General features: G+C 44.7%; 1 protein-coding gene across 2 annotated transcripts in view; it reads right to left on the bottom strand.

The window, feature by feature from the left end:
* ARFGEF3 (ARFGEF family member 3) overlaps nt 1–18,311 on the bottom strand; it is a 1,236,769-nt gene that overhangs the window by 218,843 nt on the left and 999,615 nt on the right. For both annotated transcript variants that reach the window (XM_069608078.1, XM_069608079.1), the window contains exon 29: nt 17,208–17,322. In XM_069608078.1, the coding sequence (XP_069464179.1) occupies nt 17,208–17,322 (115 nt within the window). The remainder of the gene's footprint in view (nt 1–17,207; nt 17,323–18,311) is intronic.

Here is an 18,311-nt window from a genome sequence, read left to right as displayed (position 1 = left end):
GGCAACTACGCGCCTTTGGTTCACTCTACCCCTTAAAGGCGTGTCATCTTTCAGGGATCGTTCTGAGAGTTGTGTCCCTGGTGAAGCCTTGGCCTGCAAGGAATGCAATGTTCTAAGTATCCACAGGCATCTTACAATGGGCACTCAGAAAACCACCCACACCACTGCCATGCCCTGGATACCAGCCATAACAAAGATGCAAATCCCAGCAAACCGGCAAGCACGGCACACTTCATCCTGGATGCTTTGGGCTCAAAACCCAGGCCAAATGTCCACAAAACCTCATGGTGACCAGCACTACGTCCACATAACAATAATAGACTATTTTATACCAAAAGCCAATTGCTATGCTTCAGCACCAGTGGGATTATGGGGCGTACAATACATGGGTCGATACAGTAATCCATAGCTTCTCTTGGAACATGAGCTGTGCCAAAATCTGTCTTTGCAGGAAGGATGCTCGTCTCTCAACGAGGATACACACAGGGGTTGGCCACTGATGGCCTCGTAGGCAAGTAACCTTCTTCCCCAGCAGGGCATCCCGAAATTACAGATGTGGGTCCACTTAGCTGAGTCCTATCCACAGGTGTGGTGAGTTTGCTACTTCAGGCAGGGGAATGATCCACTCAGGCAGCTTTGATGGCCTTACAGCACGTGATGGGTACCGACTCTGCAAGTGTTCAGAGGTTTAGTTTTATCCAACAGTAAGCTTTGCTAATGAGACTGGAATCCGCGAGATGCCTTAATTCAAGAGAAGATGACTCTTCATAATGAAGCCAGGCACCATACACACACACATATGCCGTTAAAGCTCCACTGGCTCTCAACATAAAGCACAGTCGTCCAGCTACAAGGCCATTCCAGGAAGAACACAGGCAGCCAAGTTGCTGGCGAGCATAAAATCCAATCAATGTTGCCAAAGTGCTCTTCAGAGCCTGCGTTTCACGCATTCTTCTAGCAAAGGCCATGAAAAAAATAGGGAGCAAACAAAGAATTATGACAGGACGTGCCCTGTGACGTGAGAAGACAGACCGGCGTACCCTCATTTCACTATATTTTAATGTGACTGACAGCAAAATCTGATGTGAATGAACAGACATGAACACAAGAGATCAATGAGCGTTTATGGTTACAGCCACCTGAAGCAGAATCACTGTCATGGGAAGGCGTGGCAATTCAAAATGCAAGGTCTTTAAGCTTCCTTTAGCAATCCCATAGCCTTGTGACGGGCCCACATTCTGGCATCAAGTGCAACAAAGCATCAGGACTTAATGTCAATTTTCTGAAGCCTTACATGCTTAATGTTGGTGAAAGCTGATGTTCAGGAGCTTGAGACTTGCCCCCCAACCGCTTCTGTTATGTACCAGGGATCTCTAAATACTTAGGGATCACTAGCAATAATTGACCACTGTACCAACCCTGATGTGTGTGTATCTGGACTCAAGGTGGCCATAGATCATGGAGAGGGTGGCAGTCCCTTGGTTCAAAGGAGTACAATCAGTCAAGATGAACATCTTGCATGCCTAATGTATTCCTCCTAATCCTACAACTTCCTGTTCTTGACGATCCTCAGAAAACCATTCATCTGGAGTTGGTTTGTCCCAATAGTCTTGAGAGAGTAATCACATATCTCAGGGACACAGCGAGACTATCATGAAAAGATGCTTCCTGGCACTGCTATGAAGCACAGATAGACCGGTTGTGTGACTGGTTGAATCACATGTCCTAAAATAAAGAAGCAGGGCACCTGGTTAGACCCTTATAAACCCAGGTGGGCGTATACTTTTAAATAATCAGAAAAATCACGGTGAGAGATCAGACATACACTTTTCGTTGTACTCCTACACAGAAAGAACAGAACAAAAAATCTCTTCAGAATTTATCCAGGCCATTGAGGATTTTGACCATGCGTATTTTAATTTACAAATATTCTTCATAGATGGAAAGGCAATACCCAAAGACACTTGACTATTTACAATTTGTATACAATAAAGGTAAGTACAACCCAGTCTTTCAGACTGAATCTTGGTGTACATACAACATGTTTTGCTTTTGTTGATCGACATCCTTAACTTGACAAATAACATGTGAACATAGAGCAGAACAGTTTTCGGTGAACAAAAAATCAGAAATAAATGGACACTGAACTCGTGGAGAAGTCGTTGACACTATTGTGTTTCAGCCCAAAAATAAAAGCTGCTTGATGGAGCTTATATGTGTTAGGCCTCCATCGGGACGTTTAGTAGATGGTGTAATCGTGTCCTGTGGGTCTCTATCGTAAGCTATTCTTTGCTACAGTAAGGTATCATGTGAATCCTCTGCTGAGTGGTAGAGGACAATACATGGTACATTAATCACCAGTGACTTAATGATCGTGATGGAACCTGGCTGTCTCATTGGGCAAAAGCCTGTTGTACCACATGTTTGGTGAAAAGGCCTAGCAGGAGGGCGATTTCCTGCATCTAGGTTCCAGTCCCGGGAGCCTTGTTATATGTCAGTCTGGCTGTAGTCGCGCGTGGCTACGAACAGCTACTGTTTCTGTTTCGGCCGAGACGCTCGCACAAAATGCAGGGACTTTCTCAGTCCCTGCATTTTGTGCGAGAGTCTCGGCCGAAACAGCAACAAAAGCTGTTCGTAGTCACGCGCAACTACAGCAAGTCGATGCACAGAATCAGCCCCGCAATTTGTGCGAGCGTCTAGTCAGTTCGGAAAGTGGCAGAAAGTCAGTTCTACTACACGGGTTCAGATTCGTGGTGAACAACCCCAGCGAAGGACACATGAAACACCAAAGTGTTCAAGAGGTGGACCAGAAGGATGGACCAGAAGCTTTCAGAGGTAGACGGAGCAGAGCAGGAGAACCCCCAATAGCAGACAATGGGAATTGCGTTAGTGATTCGCCACCAAAGTATCTCGACCCAGGACTACAGGGACCCCTATGGGTGAGCGTCATGAATAATTGCCCACACCAAAATAACAAGATAGATACTCACATTGGTGGTTTTGATGAAAACTGCTGCAGTAGCAAAAAACAACCTAGTAACTACAACGGGTCTTTCCTTAGGTGGGTTTCCAGAATTCGGTCCCCAGAAGCTAGCACCCTGAGCAAGCAACGATCCAGATGGCCAATTAAAGTAATGAAGGTTCTTCCTGCAACGTCGACCTTCAAGCCTGAAGTGGCAAACTTAAAGATGAAGAAGCCAAGAAGACTTTAGGCCTTGCAAAGATGGCACCCAGCATCTAGGTGGACAAAAGATGAAGGCAGCACCGCAGCAAACAATTCCAGAATGAGGTTGACAGCTGGAGTGCACCCTTGGACGTCCTAAACTGAAGAATTGGCAGAGTGGTGAAATCTCATGAACCTTCTGAGTACCAGCAGTGTCCCACAGCCAAGCGTATGATCCTGGTGGGAAAATGGTGGGATGCAGCGGTAAATGGCCCAGGAAATTGTTACAGCAACAAGGGCACACCCAAACAGATGTGGGGAGAGAGTAGGGAGACATCAGGAAGTCCGAACCGGGCCTCCAGAGGTGAAAAACCCAAACTGAAATATGTCCAAGCCACTGCCCTCAGCAATGTTCACCAAGTGAGGGATTTTCAATACACAAGGAAACAGAGGAATACTCCTTCAGCGAGTCGGCCAACCTGCCACCTCCAAGTTCCAGAAGCAAAGTAGCCAGAGTGTGAAGCAGGGCTCAGCATAAATACCTCTCCAAAAAGGGGCTGGTCAAACCCTGGCCAGCCAATCACTAAAGGGGCGTAGGGGCAAAGGGTCAGATGACCAACCCTTCTGGTTGATCGCTGGAACTGACACCTAGCCAAAACCACCCCCACAGCAAGGTAGTGCGAATGGCCAGGGACCTTTACTGGCCTACACTGGTTAAGACCAATATGGAGGCAGCCATTTTCAGCTCACAAAGAGCCCATGTAATCATAAATGTCATTTTTAGGGACTCTTCATGGTCATCCTGAACAAAGGAAGGCCTGTCCAACAAAGTAGAAATTAAAAGACTATGCACTGGTGCACTGATGTCAATCAAAAACTCATTGGGCTTCCAATGGGGCAAAATGGCTTGTACCCATGGGGAAGACTAACCTAAAGTCTACCTATCACTAACCTACTCCTTAATACCCATGTAGAAGGATAAAATCACACTAGAGCAAAAATGGGGTGCATGAGAGGCACCCTTGAGACTGGATGCCTTGGGGCGACTAAATAACAAATAACCTATGCAAGGTTAAAAGGATCGTAATGGCAAGGCGGGTTCGGGAGGAGTTCTCTGGTCACTAAAATGAAATCAGTGATCCAAAAAAAGGGAAAGGTTGAGGGAACCTGGAAAGTGGCATTAAAAGCCCCACAATTGGAATTCTAACTTAACAGTATGGTTTGAAAAAGGCAACATAAATATCTTGATTCAAAAAGAAGGTTTTGGTGCCTTCTTGCTTAATTTCGATTCTCATGTGGGTCTGTCACAGGCTGAGGGATAAACAGATGGCTGTCAAGTAACACAAGTTTTTATGTTTAAAAAAATAAATCTGATTCAAACACAATTAATACAAAACGAACATAATCGCAATTAACAGAGACAGCATTTAGATAACCCATCCCTTTTCAGGGTACCATGAACTCCATGGGTACAGCCACTTTTTGCCCCAATTTACAATGACCCAGTGGTATACGGTTCGCACCAGTTAGGGGAGTGATGATTGAGGCATTTCCATATGGGTCATCTGATTAAGGCAGGGGGTGCGTACTGATTGTAATCCCGCTCCGGGCAGACCGACCCACCCACACACACACTACTCCCTGGAACCCCCTTAGCCACCTTACGGTCCCAGCTAGATGGAGTCATAATGGTTTATGCCCTTGCTTGGAATTCTGCGACAGCCCACCATGGTTTCCATAGAGACAAACGCGCAACCTCTGGTGGACCGCAGCCAATGCAAACACTTGTTAATAAGGGCATCACTTGGCTCTGGTTTATTAGTTGTCTATTTGGGGACTCTATGAAGGTATACCTAGGCTTGTAAGAGCCTTCCCTGAATATGGTACTTAGCCGAGCTACCTTTTTCACATATTCTTTGTGAGCCAGTCTCTGACAAAGTGTGACCATAGGGGTAGAACCCTGCTCTGCCAACAGAGAAATGGGTGGCCTTGAGCAAATAGCTGATAGACGAAAGAGCAACACAGATTGTGTCAATGGACTTATGGTGCAGAAGGGCGTCGGCAGGGAGATGGGAGTCAAAATGGGTCATTCCAGTAGGGCTCTTTGCCTTATTATCGGTGATGTTATGGAACAGGGCATTCCTTCCATTGATGAGCACACTTCCATTTCTGGCCAAAGTTTCCTGGGCAGTTACACTGCTTCCTAATCCCGAAGTGTATCAAAAAGGCCACCCATGTTATTATACATCCAAGGCTGGTTGGAAACAGTTAAGGCTCCTGTGGCGTCTTTATACTACCCAAGGTCACGATAGACCTCTTCTAAGGGGCCCAAAGAATCACTAACAGGTACCTGTGATATGGGAATTTGGGGGTCTTGGCCAGCCAATTGAGTGCAGAAAAAGAGTGCAGGAAAGGGAGCGGTAGGTGAGTGCCAGGCAGCCACTCCAGCATGGCCGCTGTGCTCTTCAGCACACGACTTCATTATGGGATACTTTAGCTAACCTCTATTCTCTGTGTCCAGGCTGTCCCAAGTTTTGGCCTCAAGCACCCACAGCGCTGAACACTGCACTCTTGCCCCACCGCAGGCTTCACCGCTGCGGGGGTGAATGCTAGGCTGAAGTGCAGGAGGGCATGGCCAACAGGGTTTGGTGATCAGAGTGTGCTGCAAGGGGCCAGCACAACACCACACACTGTGTCCTAGCCCCACTGCGGGCTTTCCCACTGCGGGGTGAATGCTGGCGTGAAGTATGCAGGGAAGCATGGCCAACAGAGTCCAGTGATCAGAGAGTGCTGCAAGGGACCAGCACAACGCCAAACACTGCACCATTGCCCTGCTGCGGGCTTTCAAAGCTCTGGGGTGACTGCTGGGCTGAAGTATGCAGGGGGGCGTGGCCAACAGAGTCCAGTGATCAGAGAGTGCTGCAAGTGGCCAGCACTGCACCAAACACTGCGCCCTTGTCCTGCTGTGGGCTTCACCGATGCAGGGTGAATGCTGGGCTGAAGTATGCAGGGGGGCGTGGCCAACAGAGTCCAGTGATCAGAGAGTGCTGCAAGTGGCCAGCACTGCACCAAACACTGCACCCTTGCCCCACTTCGGGCTTCACCGCTGCGAGCTGAATGCTGGGCTGAAGTATGCAGGGGGGCGTGGCATACAGAGTCCGGTGATCAGAGTGCTGCAAAGGGCCAGCCCTGTGTGAAATAGATCCAAGGGACTAGGTTTTGACTGAGGTCAATTAGGAAGAAAAAAAGAAGAAAAAAAACTTCATTTCAGGAAAACAGTACTCAATCCTTCCATCCATCCCTTAGGTTCCTCCTTGCTGGTGGTGAACAAAGAGTCAGTCAGTCTCTGGGAATGTAAGTGCCTCACAATACTTTCTTGGCTGTGATGTCTTTTTTATTAGGATGCCTCTCACCTGCTTCTCATCCCAGATCTCTTTGGCACCACCACTTGGTCTTGCTTCATCAAGCCACAGCCCATCATCAGATTCGTTATGATCCAGTGTAGGATCACTTCAGGTCAAAGGACTGTTCTGCTCATTTCATTCTATGGTTGCCAGGGATCGTCTTGGCTAAGCCTTCTTTCCCTAAGTCAGGATTCTATTCTAAGATCTAGCTCAAGGCTAAACCTCTCTCCTTTTGATTTTATTATAATCTTACCTCCTTGCCTACTCTATAATGGTGGTTACACTCCTAACCTCTGCGTCCTGGATGCTTTTCGTCCTTTCCCCTTGGATGTTATTCCACATCCGACTCCTTTTACTTCCCATATGAATGCTTCTCCACTTTCTCTTGCTCCTCTTTCTCATCTCCTCTACTATTCTCCACCTCCTTCTCAATATCCTTCTACCCCTCAATAGTCTTCTTTCTCTCATGGGACCATCGCTATCTCCCGACCACTCGTTTGCTTTTCTGTCATTTCCACCTTTCATTACTGGGCTCTTCAACTCCTCCCTACTCCTCTATCATCTCTGCCTCTACTCCTATCTCCTTTTGTCCCTTCTCCCACTCCTCTCCTTGTTGGTCTGTTCCTCTCCTTTCCTCTTCCCTTTCCTGTACTGCCTTCCTTTATTCTTCTCCTTTGCCACTCTAACAAGCACTATCTCACTGCAATTGCTACCAACCATTGCCCTTTTCATGTCTATTTGTCCGCTTTTATATTTGAATGGGTATGTCTGGTGACTTGACTGAAGTATTAACTTCAGCTTTGGATTGGTAATGAGTGGGTTTCTGGATTTTCCAACCCACTGAGGAATTGTCAAACCTGCCAAACTCCCAGCTAAACTTGCTTTAACTAGGCTCGTTAGTGCAGGCCCACATCAAGAAATCCTAACAAGGGAAGCCACCATCTTGGATTCCTTTTGCTTTATTCTGTGGTCTAGGCTGCTGAGTGGGGGCTTGTGCTCCAGTGCTCAAGCAGTGGCTGAAATGAGGTGCCTAAATTCTGAGCGATGCTTCATGGACACCCTCGATTTATACTTGTGGACCACTGGGCATGGGTGCTAGGTTCACAAGGAAGTCCCTGCGCAAACCAGGTGCTGATATTCCTATTACTCAGGTCGTAGAAGTTTGCAGTAGCGGACCCACAGAGTGAAGTATACAGAGGTTCATGGTGTTTGTCCAGCACGGTTTGCCTTTATAGTAAGCTCAGTCCTCTTTGGTTCTGGAATTGGCTGAATGTTTTTTGCTGGTGTAACCCCCATGTGAAGATGTGGTCATCAATCATCTCTATGGAGTCTGCCTTTGAACACTAAGGCAGGAGAGATAACTCTTTGCAGATCTAATATTGTTCGAATAGTATCCCAAATATGTAATATAAAATAGGTGTAGGATTACGGTGGGAAGCTATAAAGTTTAAAAACCATAAACTGAAACAGCCACTGAACTAGCCCCTCAGAGTCTGGAACAGCTACTTGTTAAATACATGGCACACCCTGCAATATAAAATGAGCAAAACAGGGATTAGAGGAATGGGGCTGGTAAACTTCATTTCAGTATTATCTATCGAAAAGTATGATGTTACCATCCTACAGTATTTAAGTGTGGAAAACGTAGTAAGCTGGCAGTTTGCTAACGGTTCAATCCAATACTGTGTGGAAAAGGGCTCAAGCCAGGGTCCCTGCCTCTACCAGAGTGGAGAATGGAATATTCCAAGCGTCCTGACAGGAGGGCATTTCTGATGACATTTGCACTTGGCGACTGAGGCAAAGCTGACCGACACGGAAAATGTGGCCCTATGAAGTCCTCACAGCCATGAAGCCCTCCTCCTTAACCTCCTAACCAAGGCCCAGCCATCAATCAGAAAACAACCTTGATGTATTTGGCTAGACTGCCCGTTACAACCCCCTAACAAGGCTACCGATTTTTGGTTTCATTCGATCCAAGCCACCCATCTGGCAAGTTGCCAGTACCCTGCAAGAACCTGCAGAAGCCTAGGTCCTGTGCCACTGCGCTAGTGGAGTTTTGGTAGAATGCTACCAAATGCTCCTGAGCAATTTGACCTCTAGTGATGACCACTGTGGAGCTGCCACTCCTCTCAGGATAAAGAGCACTTGGGTGCCCACCTGAGGTGATCCTTGGAGAATAGTTGCTGCGGGTAACCCGGGTTTATACAGCCAGCCTGAGGACGTTCACTCCAGCGTTGAATTGCTTACGCCTGGACCAAGAGCAAGGTGAAACTAAATATGCATGCATACTCAGGGCTAGTTTAAAGTGTGCACCATCATTTTGTTATTGCCAGGCAACCTGGGTTATATGTCATTTTATCGATGGGTGAAATTTCGATAGGTTTTTTTTCAGAGTATTTTTTACCGAAAAAAATCATCAAAATTGTTTCTTTTTGGGGGGTTCCTCTCCAAGCCCCCATCTCCTATTGTTTTTTACCTATTCCTGACCACTACCACCCCTTATATATACTTTCCCAACCCCCTATATATTTCAATGAGTTTTTTCGATAAAATGTATTCGGAAAGAAATCCTCATAAATTTCACTCATCGATGAAAGAATGACTGCAACCTGTTTACCGCAGGCTGCCGCTGTAAGCATATTTATCTTTGGACATAGAACTCAGTGCATTATGTCTTCATTGATCCCACAGTGTTATACTGCTTGCAGTTGGATTGAAGCTGTTCATCCCTTGGGGCTTAGATTAACAGTTCAAAATCTCATGTCAGAATGTAAACCTGCCAAAGGAACAATGGGACAATACTGGGGTCAGGGAGGCAGGAAGGGTCATCATTACTCGATGTCAATTTACTGAGAACCTGTATATAGTTGTAAAAAGCTGTTATATGTCGATACTGTTTATATTTGTATTTATTTGAATTTATAACACGCTTTCGACAAAGTGCTTAACAGGCACACAACAGTACAATAAAAATGCAAAGTATGCCGCATGAGACGATGGTTCAGGAAACAGACAGAAGATGATCCTTGATGCGATTACAGAAGATGTGATAGGTAGAAGAAGAGTGAATGTTAAGTGTAAGAGATTCCAGTGGGTTAGGGCAAGAAGGGAAAAAGAGCGAACACGAGAGGAAACACAGAGGGGTTTAGGGACAACCAGCCAAAATGTAAACTGAGATCCGAGAGTGCGAGTGGAGGAACAGAAGGAAACTAATGATGCCAAGTAGGGGGGAAGCAGGACTGTGAAGACATTTTAAGACAATAGAAAGGCAATGGAACAGAAGACGAGATTCGTATGGTAGGTTAGAGGGAGACAGAAGAAAAGAGGAGACCGAGGTCCGGACAGAGATCGAAAAAGAAGATGGATGGCAGAGTTATAAATGGAACAAAGGGGAGTAAGACGATAAGCTGGGAGTCCAATCAGAAGGGAAGAATAATAGTCAATATGCTAAAATATTAGAGAAGAGGTGAGAAGTTCAGCAGCGTGGAAAGAAAGGATAGGACGAGCACAGTGGAGATTAAAGAGAAGAAAGTGACAATTAAGTGCTGTCAGAGAGATATGAGAAGAAAAAGAAAATGGATTCAGATATGACACCGAGATTCAGAGTGGAAGAAGAAAAAGAGGAGAGAGGGGGGAAAGGAAAAGGAGAAAGGAGGGGAGGCATAGGAGGGAGAGGATGGAGAAAAGAACAGAACTTAGGTTTTAAATGGATAAAGGTGAAGGAAGTGGGAACATGTCCAAGAGTGAATGGAACAAAGACAGGCAGAAACTTGAGAATGCAGAGTATCAGAGAACTCATAAAAAGAAAATTTGGGAGTCATCAGTGTAAAAGTGACAGGAAAGGTTGAAGAACGATTTAAGTGAAGAAAGAGGGATGGTGTATAGTGAAAATAAAAGTGGGCCAAGAACAGAACCTTGAGAAACGCTGTAAAGAAGTGGAAAAGGAGGAGAGAGCTGTCCAACCCAGGACACAGAGTAGGACCAATCAAAAAGATAAGATTTAAACCAGGTGAGAGGTGAGCCAGAGATACCAAAGGAGGAAAGTGATTAGAGTAACATAGTGATCCACAGTGTTGAATGCTGCAGAAAGATTGAGTAAAATTAAAATGTAGGAGAGCTTGCTGTGGCGTGCCGAGAGAAGAGAATCAGAAACATACAAGAGGGCTGTTTCAATAGAATGCACCAGCCAAAAACAAGATTGAAGTGGGGGAAGAAGAGAGTGGAGCTGAAGGTAAGAGGAGACTTGAGAGTAAACAGTTCACTCTTAGATCTTAGATAAAAAGGGGAGTAGAGAGAAAGGATGGAAATTAGCAGGAAGGGGGTCAAGAGAAGGGTTTTTCATAATAGGGATGACAGTCATATGTTTGAAAGGGACATGAAAGACAGAAGAAGAGAAAGATTGGTTAATGAACATAGTGAGTTAGGGGAGGACCTGGGGATAGACCAGAGGGATATGCGTAGAGGGAGGAGGGTTAGTTGGGGAAGCTGCAGGATGAGCATAGGAAAGAAAATGAGCAGTATCAAAATCAATGAGAGAGGAAAAGGCAGAGAAGGTAGGAATGGAAGAATGAGGAGGGGGTGAAAAGGGGGACAAAGATTGGGAGGAGAAGGAAGTGTGAAGTTTGGAAACCTTAGACGTGAAGTACTGCAGAAAGAGAAGAGTTCTGAGAGGGGTCAGGGAGACACGTAGAGAGAATATTAAGAAGTTTAAAAATACGTTGTGGGTGGTGGGATAAGGACAGGGTGAGTGACGAAAAGTACTGTTTACTGGCAGTCAGAAGGAGAGAGTCATAAGAGGAGTGTAGAGAATAAAGCAATTCGGACCAAGAGAGCATCAAGTCTTTTTTCCAGTTTCTGGAAAGAGGATTGAAGGGCAGTAAGAGAAGGAGTAGGCCATGGTCGAAGTGGCTTACGGTAGGGAGTGAAAGGACGAACCGGCTAAAGAGAGTCCAAGGTGGAAATAAGAGAGGATTGAAGAGAAGTGAGTGGAGAATCAGTAGATAGTTGTGAGAACATTTGGGGAGGGGGAAGAGAGGGAGTGAGAGAAGATACGAAGGAGGCAATCTTGAAAGAACGAAGATCGCAATGTTTAAAAAAAAGGTGAGGAAGGGGGAGGACGATGGAGGGGAGAAAAGCAGAAGGTAAAGGAAAGAAAAAAGTGATCCAAAGTGTAGATAGGATGAGAAGAGACCGACACATTACAGGTGACAGAAGAGAATATAAGGCCTAAAGAAGATCAAGAGATGTGTGACCGGGGGCAGTCAAGAGGAAAAAGATTATAGGAATCGATGAGTGGGAGAAAAGCAGAAGTGTAATGAGTCAAGGGAAGATGCAGGTTAAAATCACCAAGTGCAAAGAGAGGGGGACTGCTTATGGTTGACCTAAGAAAGGACATTTTAACAAGTTTTTAAACCACTATTCAGAGTTCAAACATGTTTGAGGCACAGAGGTGCTGTGTCTTGCTCTCAAGGGTTGCTTGGAAAGCCCTTAGTAAAGTCCAGGCCAACACATTTTTAAACACACCCTAGGGTTTCTGAAAATTCAAAGGATTTAGGTGGTATACAACGTTTTTTTGCAGCATCACTGCACGTCCCGCTAATCAACTAGGGACCCTCATAATAGGGCAAGCCAGATAAGCAGGATATAGGGGTGAGGAGGCGTGTATCTCAACTACCTGGGCCACACCCACACTATATCTAACAGACTCTTCTTGTTTGCAGGTATCTGTCTTAAGCCAATTTGGTAAGGAGACTCTGAGCATTTGACTGTGCCGAAGCATATACGGTTGGAGCTTTTATGAGGTTTCCACAAACCCAGGGAGCTCCTGAGTTTCATTCTCCTTATGTTTAGGCAAGTCACACATTTATTGCCCATGCCTTGTTTTCTGGAACACTCTCCCCTTGGGAGACCCTGCTTCATGTTTATCTCAGTCTCCCTCAAGTTATTAAGGTTGGTCTCTTCAAAGGAATTATAGGGTGGCATCACTCTAAAGCTAGGGATGGACTGGCAAGCCTGAGATTCTGTGTGTAGCTCCTTGAGGCCTGACATCGCAAATCAGGTGGTGGCACCCAGCCCCCACGTTCACCTCACTCCCATCCCTCAGCCTATTACATGTGACTTTATAACAGGTTTGCTGCCTGACTGATGTATTGCAGTCCTGATAATAACATGATGGCATTACCTAAAGAGAACTGTCCTGTTGCCCTTCGTAGATCACTGATCCTTCTGTACCAGTGCTATTGTAGCTAGCTTATTGGCATTCCTACAGCTCCTGTAGCTGACTGGTTTGACCATGTTGCCCTGCCCCTTCATGTACCAAAAGGACTCAGAATTGAAAACCTAATGACATTAGGCCAGGATGTAGATGTCCAGCCTATATTCTAATAAAGACAACATTCCTCAGAACTGGTGGATCAGAAATGTAGGGAGGCTTAACTTAAATAATTACCACTGACTATAACCGGGTCTCTGAACCAGAGCCATTTCTATTATATGTTCCCACCATAATCAGCACTTCAGAGTACTGGTAACAATATCTATTACTCCTCTATTACCAAATCATTGTGCAATTCTGAAACCTTGAAAGAAGTTTAGGATCAGGCATGTGCACATCATGAGTCGAACGGCCTCCTCTTGGCGAGTCAAAAGCAGGTGTTTTTACCCAACTGGCAAATGCACCTATACATGTCCTCTCTGATGGGGGATGTGGGCCAGACATTTTTTTAAGCTTCAGAAGCGTGATTGGATTATTCCTTTTTTCCATGAGGATGATTATGCTCATGTGGGCGGGCCTCGCATCCCAAAACTTGATTACACCAATGCTCTTTATGCTGGTTTCCAATGTATCAATTGCAACTCTCTAACAAGTCCAGAATGCAGCTGTACGCTTCACTTTTGGCTTTTGTGAGGGAGACCATGTTTCCCCAATTAATTAATTGGCTTTTTGTGAGTTTCAGGGCTTCCTTTAAGATCTTGTTTCTAGTATCCAACTGACTCCATCGTCCCATTCTCAAGTATCTAGACCATAATACAGTGTTGCATAAACCAACACAGTCATTGCGGTAAGAACACACACTACTCTTGGAAATTCCTAAATCTGGATTTAAGATGTGCTGAGACCAGAGATGTTCTATGATCACTCCCCATTTACGTTATCAATTCAAACTATGTAACACTTTTTCCCTTTTCTGAAGGCTTTAAAGACCCATTTATTCTGTTAACAGTGTATCAATGGCACCAGCATTTTCCTTTTTGATCAGTCCACTAGTGACTCTAAGAAGTTTTTTCTGCCCCAGCTTGCACATTATGAATTCAAAATAATCAAATTGAGAAACAAAAAAACAAATAGCTGCTCTTCTACAAACCTAGAAAAACGTGAAGTACAATTACCGGAACACATGATTATTTTTTTTATTGAGCATTTGTAATGTGGAACCCCACTAAAACCATACCTAGAGTCTCATCCCAGGTGGCCAGGAGAGGGCAGACGCTCCCCGATCCCAATCCTTAGGGTGGAAGGATCACCTGGGTGGAGATCAGGCCCAGGGAAGTGGGGAGATTGCACAGGGTGAGACACAGCCTTTTTCTTTAAAGAGGAATTCTGTTAATCGAAATGTAAAAGAGGAATTGGCTCATTGCCATTTTGGTACATCTCGATACTCTAATAAGGATAGAAATGTAAACCCTGAAAGAGTGACTCCACCTTGTATTGAACCCAAGACCCAATCTTGTATACATCTCAGGTTCCATATCTTCCACAAGATCAAAAGTAATCCAACAGGAGCGATGAACATATAACGTTTTCTGTCCCTTCAGTCTCTTAAAGGGTTAAACCTTATAATTCTTCCCTTAATAAAATCTGGGGAAGAAAAATAATTTCAACATCTTTTGAAGAATTAGAAAAAGTAAATGTTTCTAAATCAAACGACAAGTCCCAGAATCCCTCAGAGACTGCGAAGAAGAATAGGGCTAAAGAGGCATGTAAGAGTCCAGGTCAAGCAGGCAAACCTAATGACAATGAACAAGGTCAGGCAATTAAGCATAAGGGCCTGCACCTGAACCTAATCAGCCCACCTGAGTGGTATAAAAGGCTGCCTTTGAGAAAAGCAGCAGAAAGAAGCTGGGGCAGGATCTGGAAGGGTGGAAGTCATAGAAGCAGAAGGAGCAGAGCACTAAGCCAACAGACCACGAGGAAGTGTGACCACAACAGGGATGCCGGAGTAGAGAGGCAAATTCAAATTTCAAACGCTGAGTTGGTCCTGAATAGCTGTGGCAGCAATGGAGAGAAAAGAGAAAGCAGCAGGCAGTCTTTCCAGCCAGGTCTTTCCAGGTGTACCTCATTGCTGTGCATGCAGAACTGAAGTTGCTGCTGTTCCTAAGGCCGGTGTGCAGAGTCAAGACGAGGGAAACTGAAGAGTGGGAAGCTCTCCCTTAATGAGGCCGGATCCGAGGGGTCTGGATCCTAAGAGTGCCTGCAGTAGTAGCAGGAGAAGCAGCAAAGTGTGGTAGCCGCCACAGCCTGCAACCTTTATAATTGGGAGTCGGAAAAGTAAGCTATGTACTCCTGAGAAGCCGAAGTTCCTTGCTGGTAACTGTAGTCAGCTTTTAATTGTACCTGCTTTGAATTATAAGCAAGTAGAAATCAACTGTAGAATTGGGAAGTCTTTTTACTAGTGGGAAAGTAACACACGCTTGCCTGAAATGCTCTTGTGTGATGAAAAGCGACTTTTCTTTCCCTAAGAGCAGTAATAGTTTGTTGCCGAGCAGTCGGGTGGCACCAGTTAACACGGAGTACGCTGCCGGTAGCCGCATTGAAGAGAAATTGACTTTCCTAGAGAAGTTGCAAGTATTGTTATAGGGACCAGGTGTATGCGACAATGTTTCCAGATGCCTTGGAGGCTGAGTATTGACTGAAAGGTTGAAACACGTCTCTCTCCGAAGTGGCAGTTCAATAATACAATAATACAATTAGGCGTGTGCCTAATTTTGTTTTCCCTGAAGATACATATCTCGCAACATATCAAAGGTTGAAGCAGCAGAATAAAGAAGCAGTAGGGGTTGAAGCTGGAACAAGCAAGCATTACCCAAGTTCATAGAGGGATCTCTATGAAAGCCAAATCCCATGCCTAAGAACTGTACACTGGTATTTTGAAGCTGATAAATGCATGGTTACCCAATAGACTTCATCCAAAGTTGGGAGAGTGGCACAACCCCTTTAGGGTAACTTCTTAAGACAGGTGTATATAAAGCTGGGGGAGGGAGTTGGGTACCCGTTCTCTAAAGTTGTTTCAAATCTGCATGGGGAAGACTGTCTGGAGAGTGAGAAGTGGTCTAGAAGCCTGAAGCAGAATCTATAGTAGCTGCAAGACAGGCAAAGATGCTGCCCTTTCTTAGGAGATAGAAAGAAGAGTGCCTTGCCAGCCTGTGGGGTTAGAAGATGTCTTGTAGCAGTACCTCATTTTGAAGTTGCTGTTTTAGCAGCCCATTGCAGTAGTACAAGTTGTAGTAGCAGTATCAGGACTGTGGATGTCAGTCTAGTTGAAGCTAACCGTGGGGCCATGGAACCTGTTCTCAGTTACACTATAGAAGTACGTTGGTTGATCAAGGAGCTAGTCCCAAGCAAGCCCATCTTGACAATTATACATAAGATATTGCAGAATCTAGAAGTTAGAAGTTGTTGTCAGAGTGGGAGAAGATACTTTTGTCAACTTCATCAATTCTTTCTTGAAAGGAAGCCATCCAAGAAACTCCATTGGTGCTGTTAATTATTTGTCGAACTGTAAAGAAGGAAAACTTTCACCAAACTAAGAAGAGACTTTGACCAGTGGATTTTTGTGTGAACCTTTTGTTTCTTTGGAACTTTTCAAGACTTTGGTTAAGACTTTTTATTACTTGGAGAGAATTGACTTTGGGACATTCTTGGGGAAGCAAGATCTGCCCCAGACCACGAGAAGTAATCCAAGACCCTTGGTGTTTGGTAACCTTTTATTTATCTTGCATTTATGTTGTTTGAAAATGTATATTGTTTAGAATGAGGGTTAGTTTTCTGAATGCGAGGAGGATTTCCCATAGATTTTAGAATAGGCAGGGAATCTACTGGTAGAGTAGGATTAGTTGGGGTTTCTGTTGTAATTTTGTGTGTAATAAAATGACAAATCCTGAGAAAACGTAATACTTTTGTGAGTGTCACACTACTGACCCCTCACAGTTAGGAGAAGCATGGTGTAAGACAGCATGAAAACACTAACATTAACCACACTAGTGCAATAATTCTTTCCATGCACATAGCTTATTGTATATGAATGTTAAAATTGTTGTTGCCTCAAACCTCTTTTCCATAGCCGTCTCCAGATATTATGGTAGCACATTCAGTTCATTTTGGATTAACAAGCTGAAAGGATGTCTAGGCTTTCTATGTACCTCACAGTGTGTTTTTTCAAAAATGGAAAACAATGTGAACAACTTTCCATTGTGTATATACTAAGGGGTACCCCAAGGGTGTGATAACAAGCACACTTTCATACCCATGACGCATGCCACAAACAAATGTGACCTCTGGTTCAAACCCTGAGCAGCTAAAACTTCTCATCAGATGGATTAAAGGCTTAGATGCATATAATACAAGAGCGTGCTTGCCTTACCTTATACAGGAGCAGCCAACCCTGGAGATGGTTTCCGTTGGCTCAGCCACACAAGCAACCAGCAGCTTGAAGAGGTCCTTCAGCATTGTGTTGATCATGGTCTCATAGCCAATGTCTAGAAGGAGGATACATACACCATATCAGTACTTGCTGTGCCTGTACAAAAGTCCATGTACATTCTATGTAACATATGTGTCAACTGCAGGGATTATCCCAAAGCTTTTGGAATTCAAAGAAGTAGTTGGATGTTAATTCCATATTAGTACATATTCCAGGCCACTTTCTATTGCCCACTGCTTAACCAGTACTTTCCTTCCAGCTGGAAGTCTCAACTGGGAAGCAGGAAATGTTTGATAACTCAACCTATCAGGCTGTCCCTTAGTGCCAACTCTTCAGAGATTTATGCAACTTTGTGAATGGAAAAACAACCTTACATCAGGCTTAACTCTTCATGTGGGGATATGAACGGTGGTGCATGGGTGGGATGTACCCCTGACATCATATTGTTAAATGTGAAAGAAGGGGCCATAACATGTGTTGCTACAGTGGACCTGTGGTTACATGTCCCTCTCAACCATGCATGGATTATATCTGAATCAATAAAATAGCTGGTCAGACAGAGAAGAGGATGGTTTGTCCAATTTAGGGCCTAATTCACAGAAGCATTTTATAATGGCAAAACGCTATTGGAAAACACTCTGTGAATTAGGCCCTTAGTTGGGGAAGTGGCGGAGATAGTTAATGTAATAAGACCTAATGAACGGAGTACCTGTGTTGCAACAAGTGAGTCGATAACAGGTATTTTTATTTCCAGTCTCTTAAAAGGGCAGGCTGGCCAACAATAGGCCATCTGATAACTTAACTACTCCTTGAAAAAATATACCCACCACTGTATGGGGGGTCCTACATTGCTATGATACATATCACAGGGGGGATGCATGGAAGGCCAAAATGGCCACATTTGCTCCTGTGCATTGGGCTGAAAACCACTGGTGTTAGCAGCCATTTCCATGTGAGGATTGAAATTGTGAGTGAAGTGTTTGTGAGTGAAGTCTAGAAAAAGGTTTGGTCCTTCATTTTCCCATGCAAAGGTTAAGACTGAGC

This window comes from Ambystoma mexicanum, chromosome 4q, assembly GCF_040938575.1.
Source record: "Ambystoma mexicanum isolate Mex_15411 chromosome 4q, UKY_AmexF1_1, whole genome shotgun sequence".
In the NCBI taxonomy this organism is placed as follows: Eukaryota; Metazoa; Chordata; class Amphibia; order Caudata; family Ambystomatidae; genus Ambystoma; species Ambystoma mexicanum.
The sequence above is the reverse complement of the archived record's forward strand: the minus strand, read 5'-3'. Positions and strand labels throughout refer to the sequence as shown.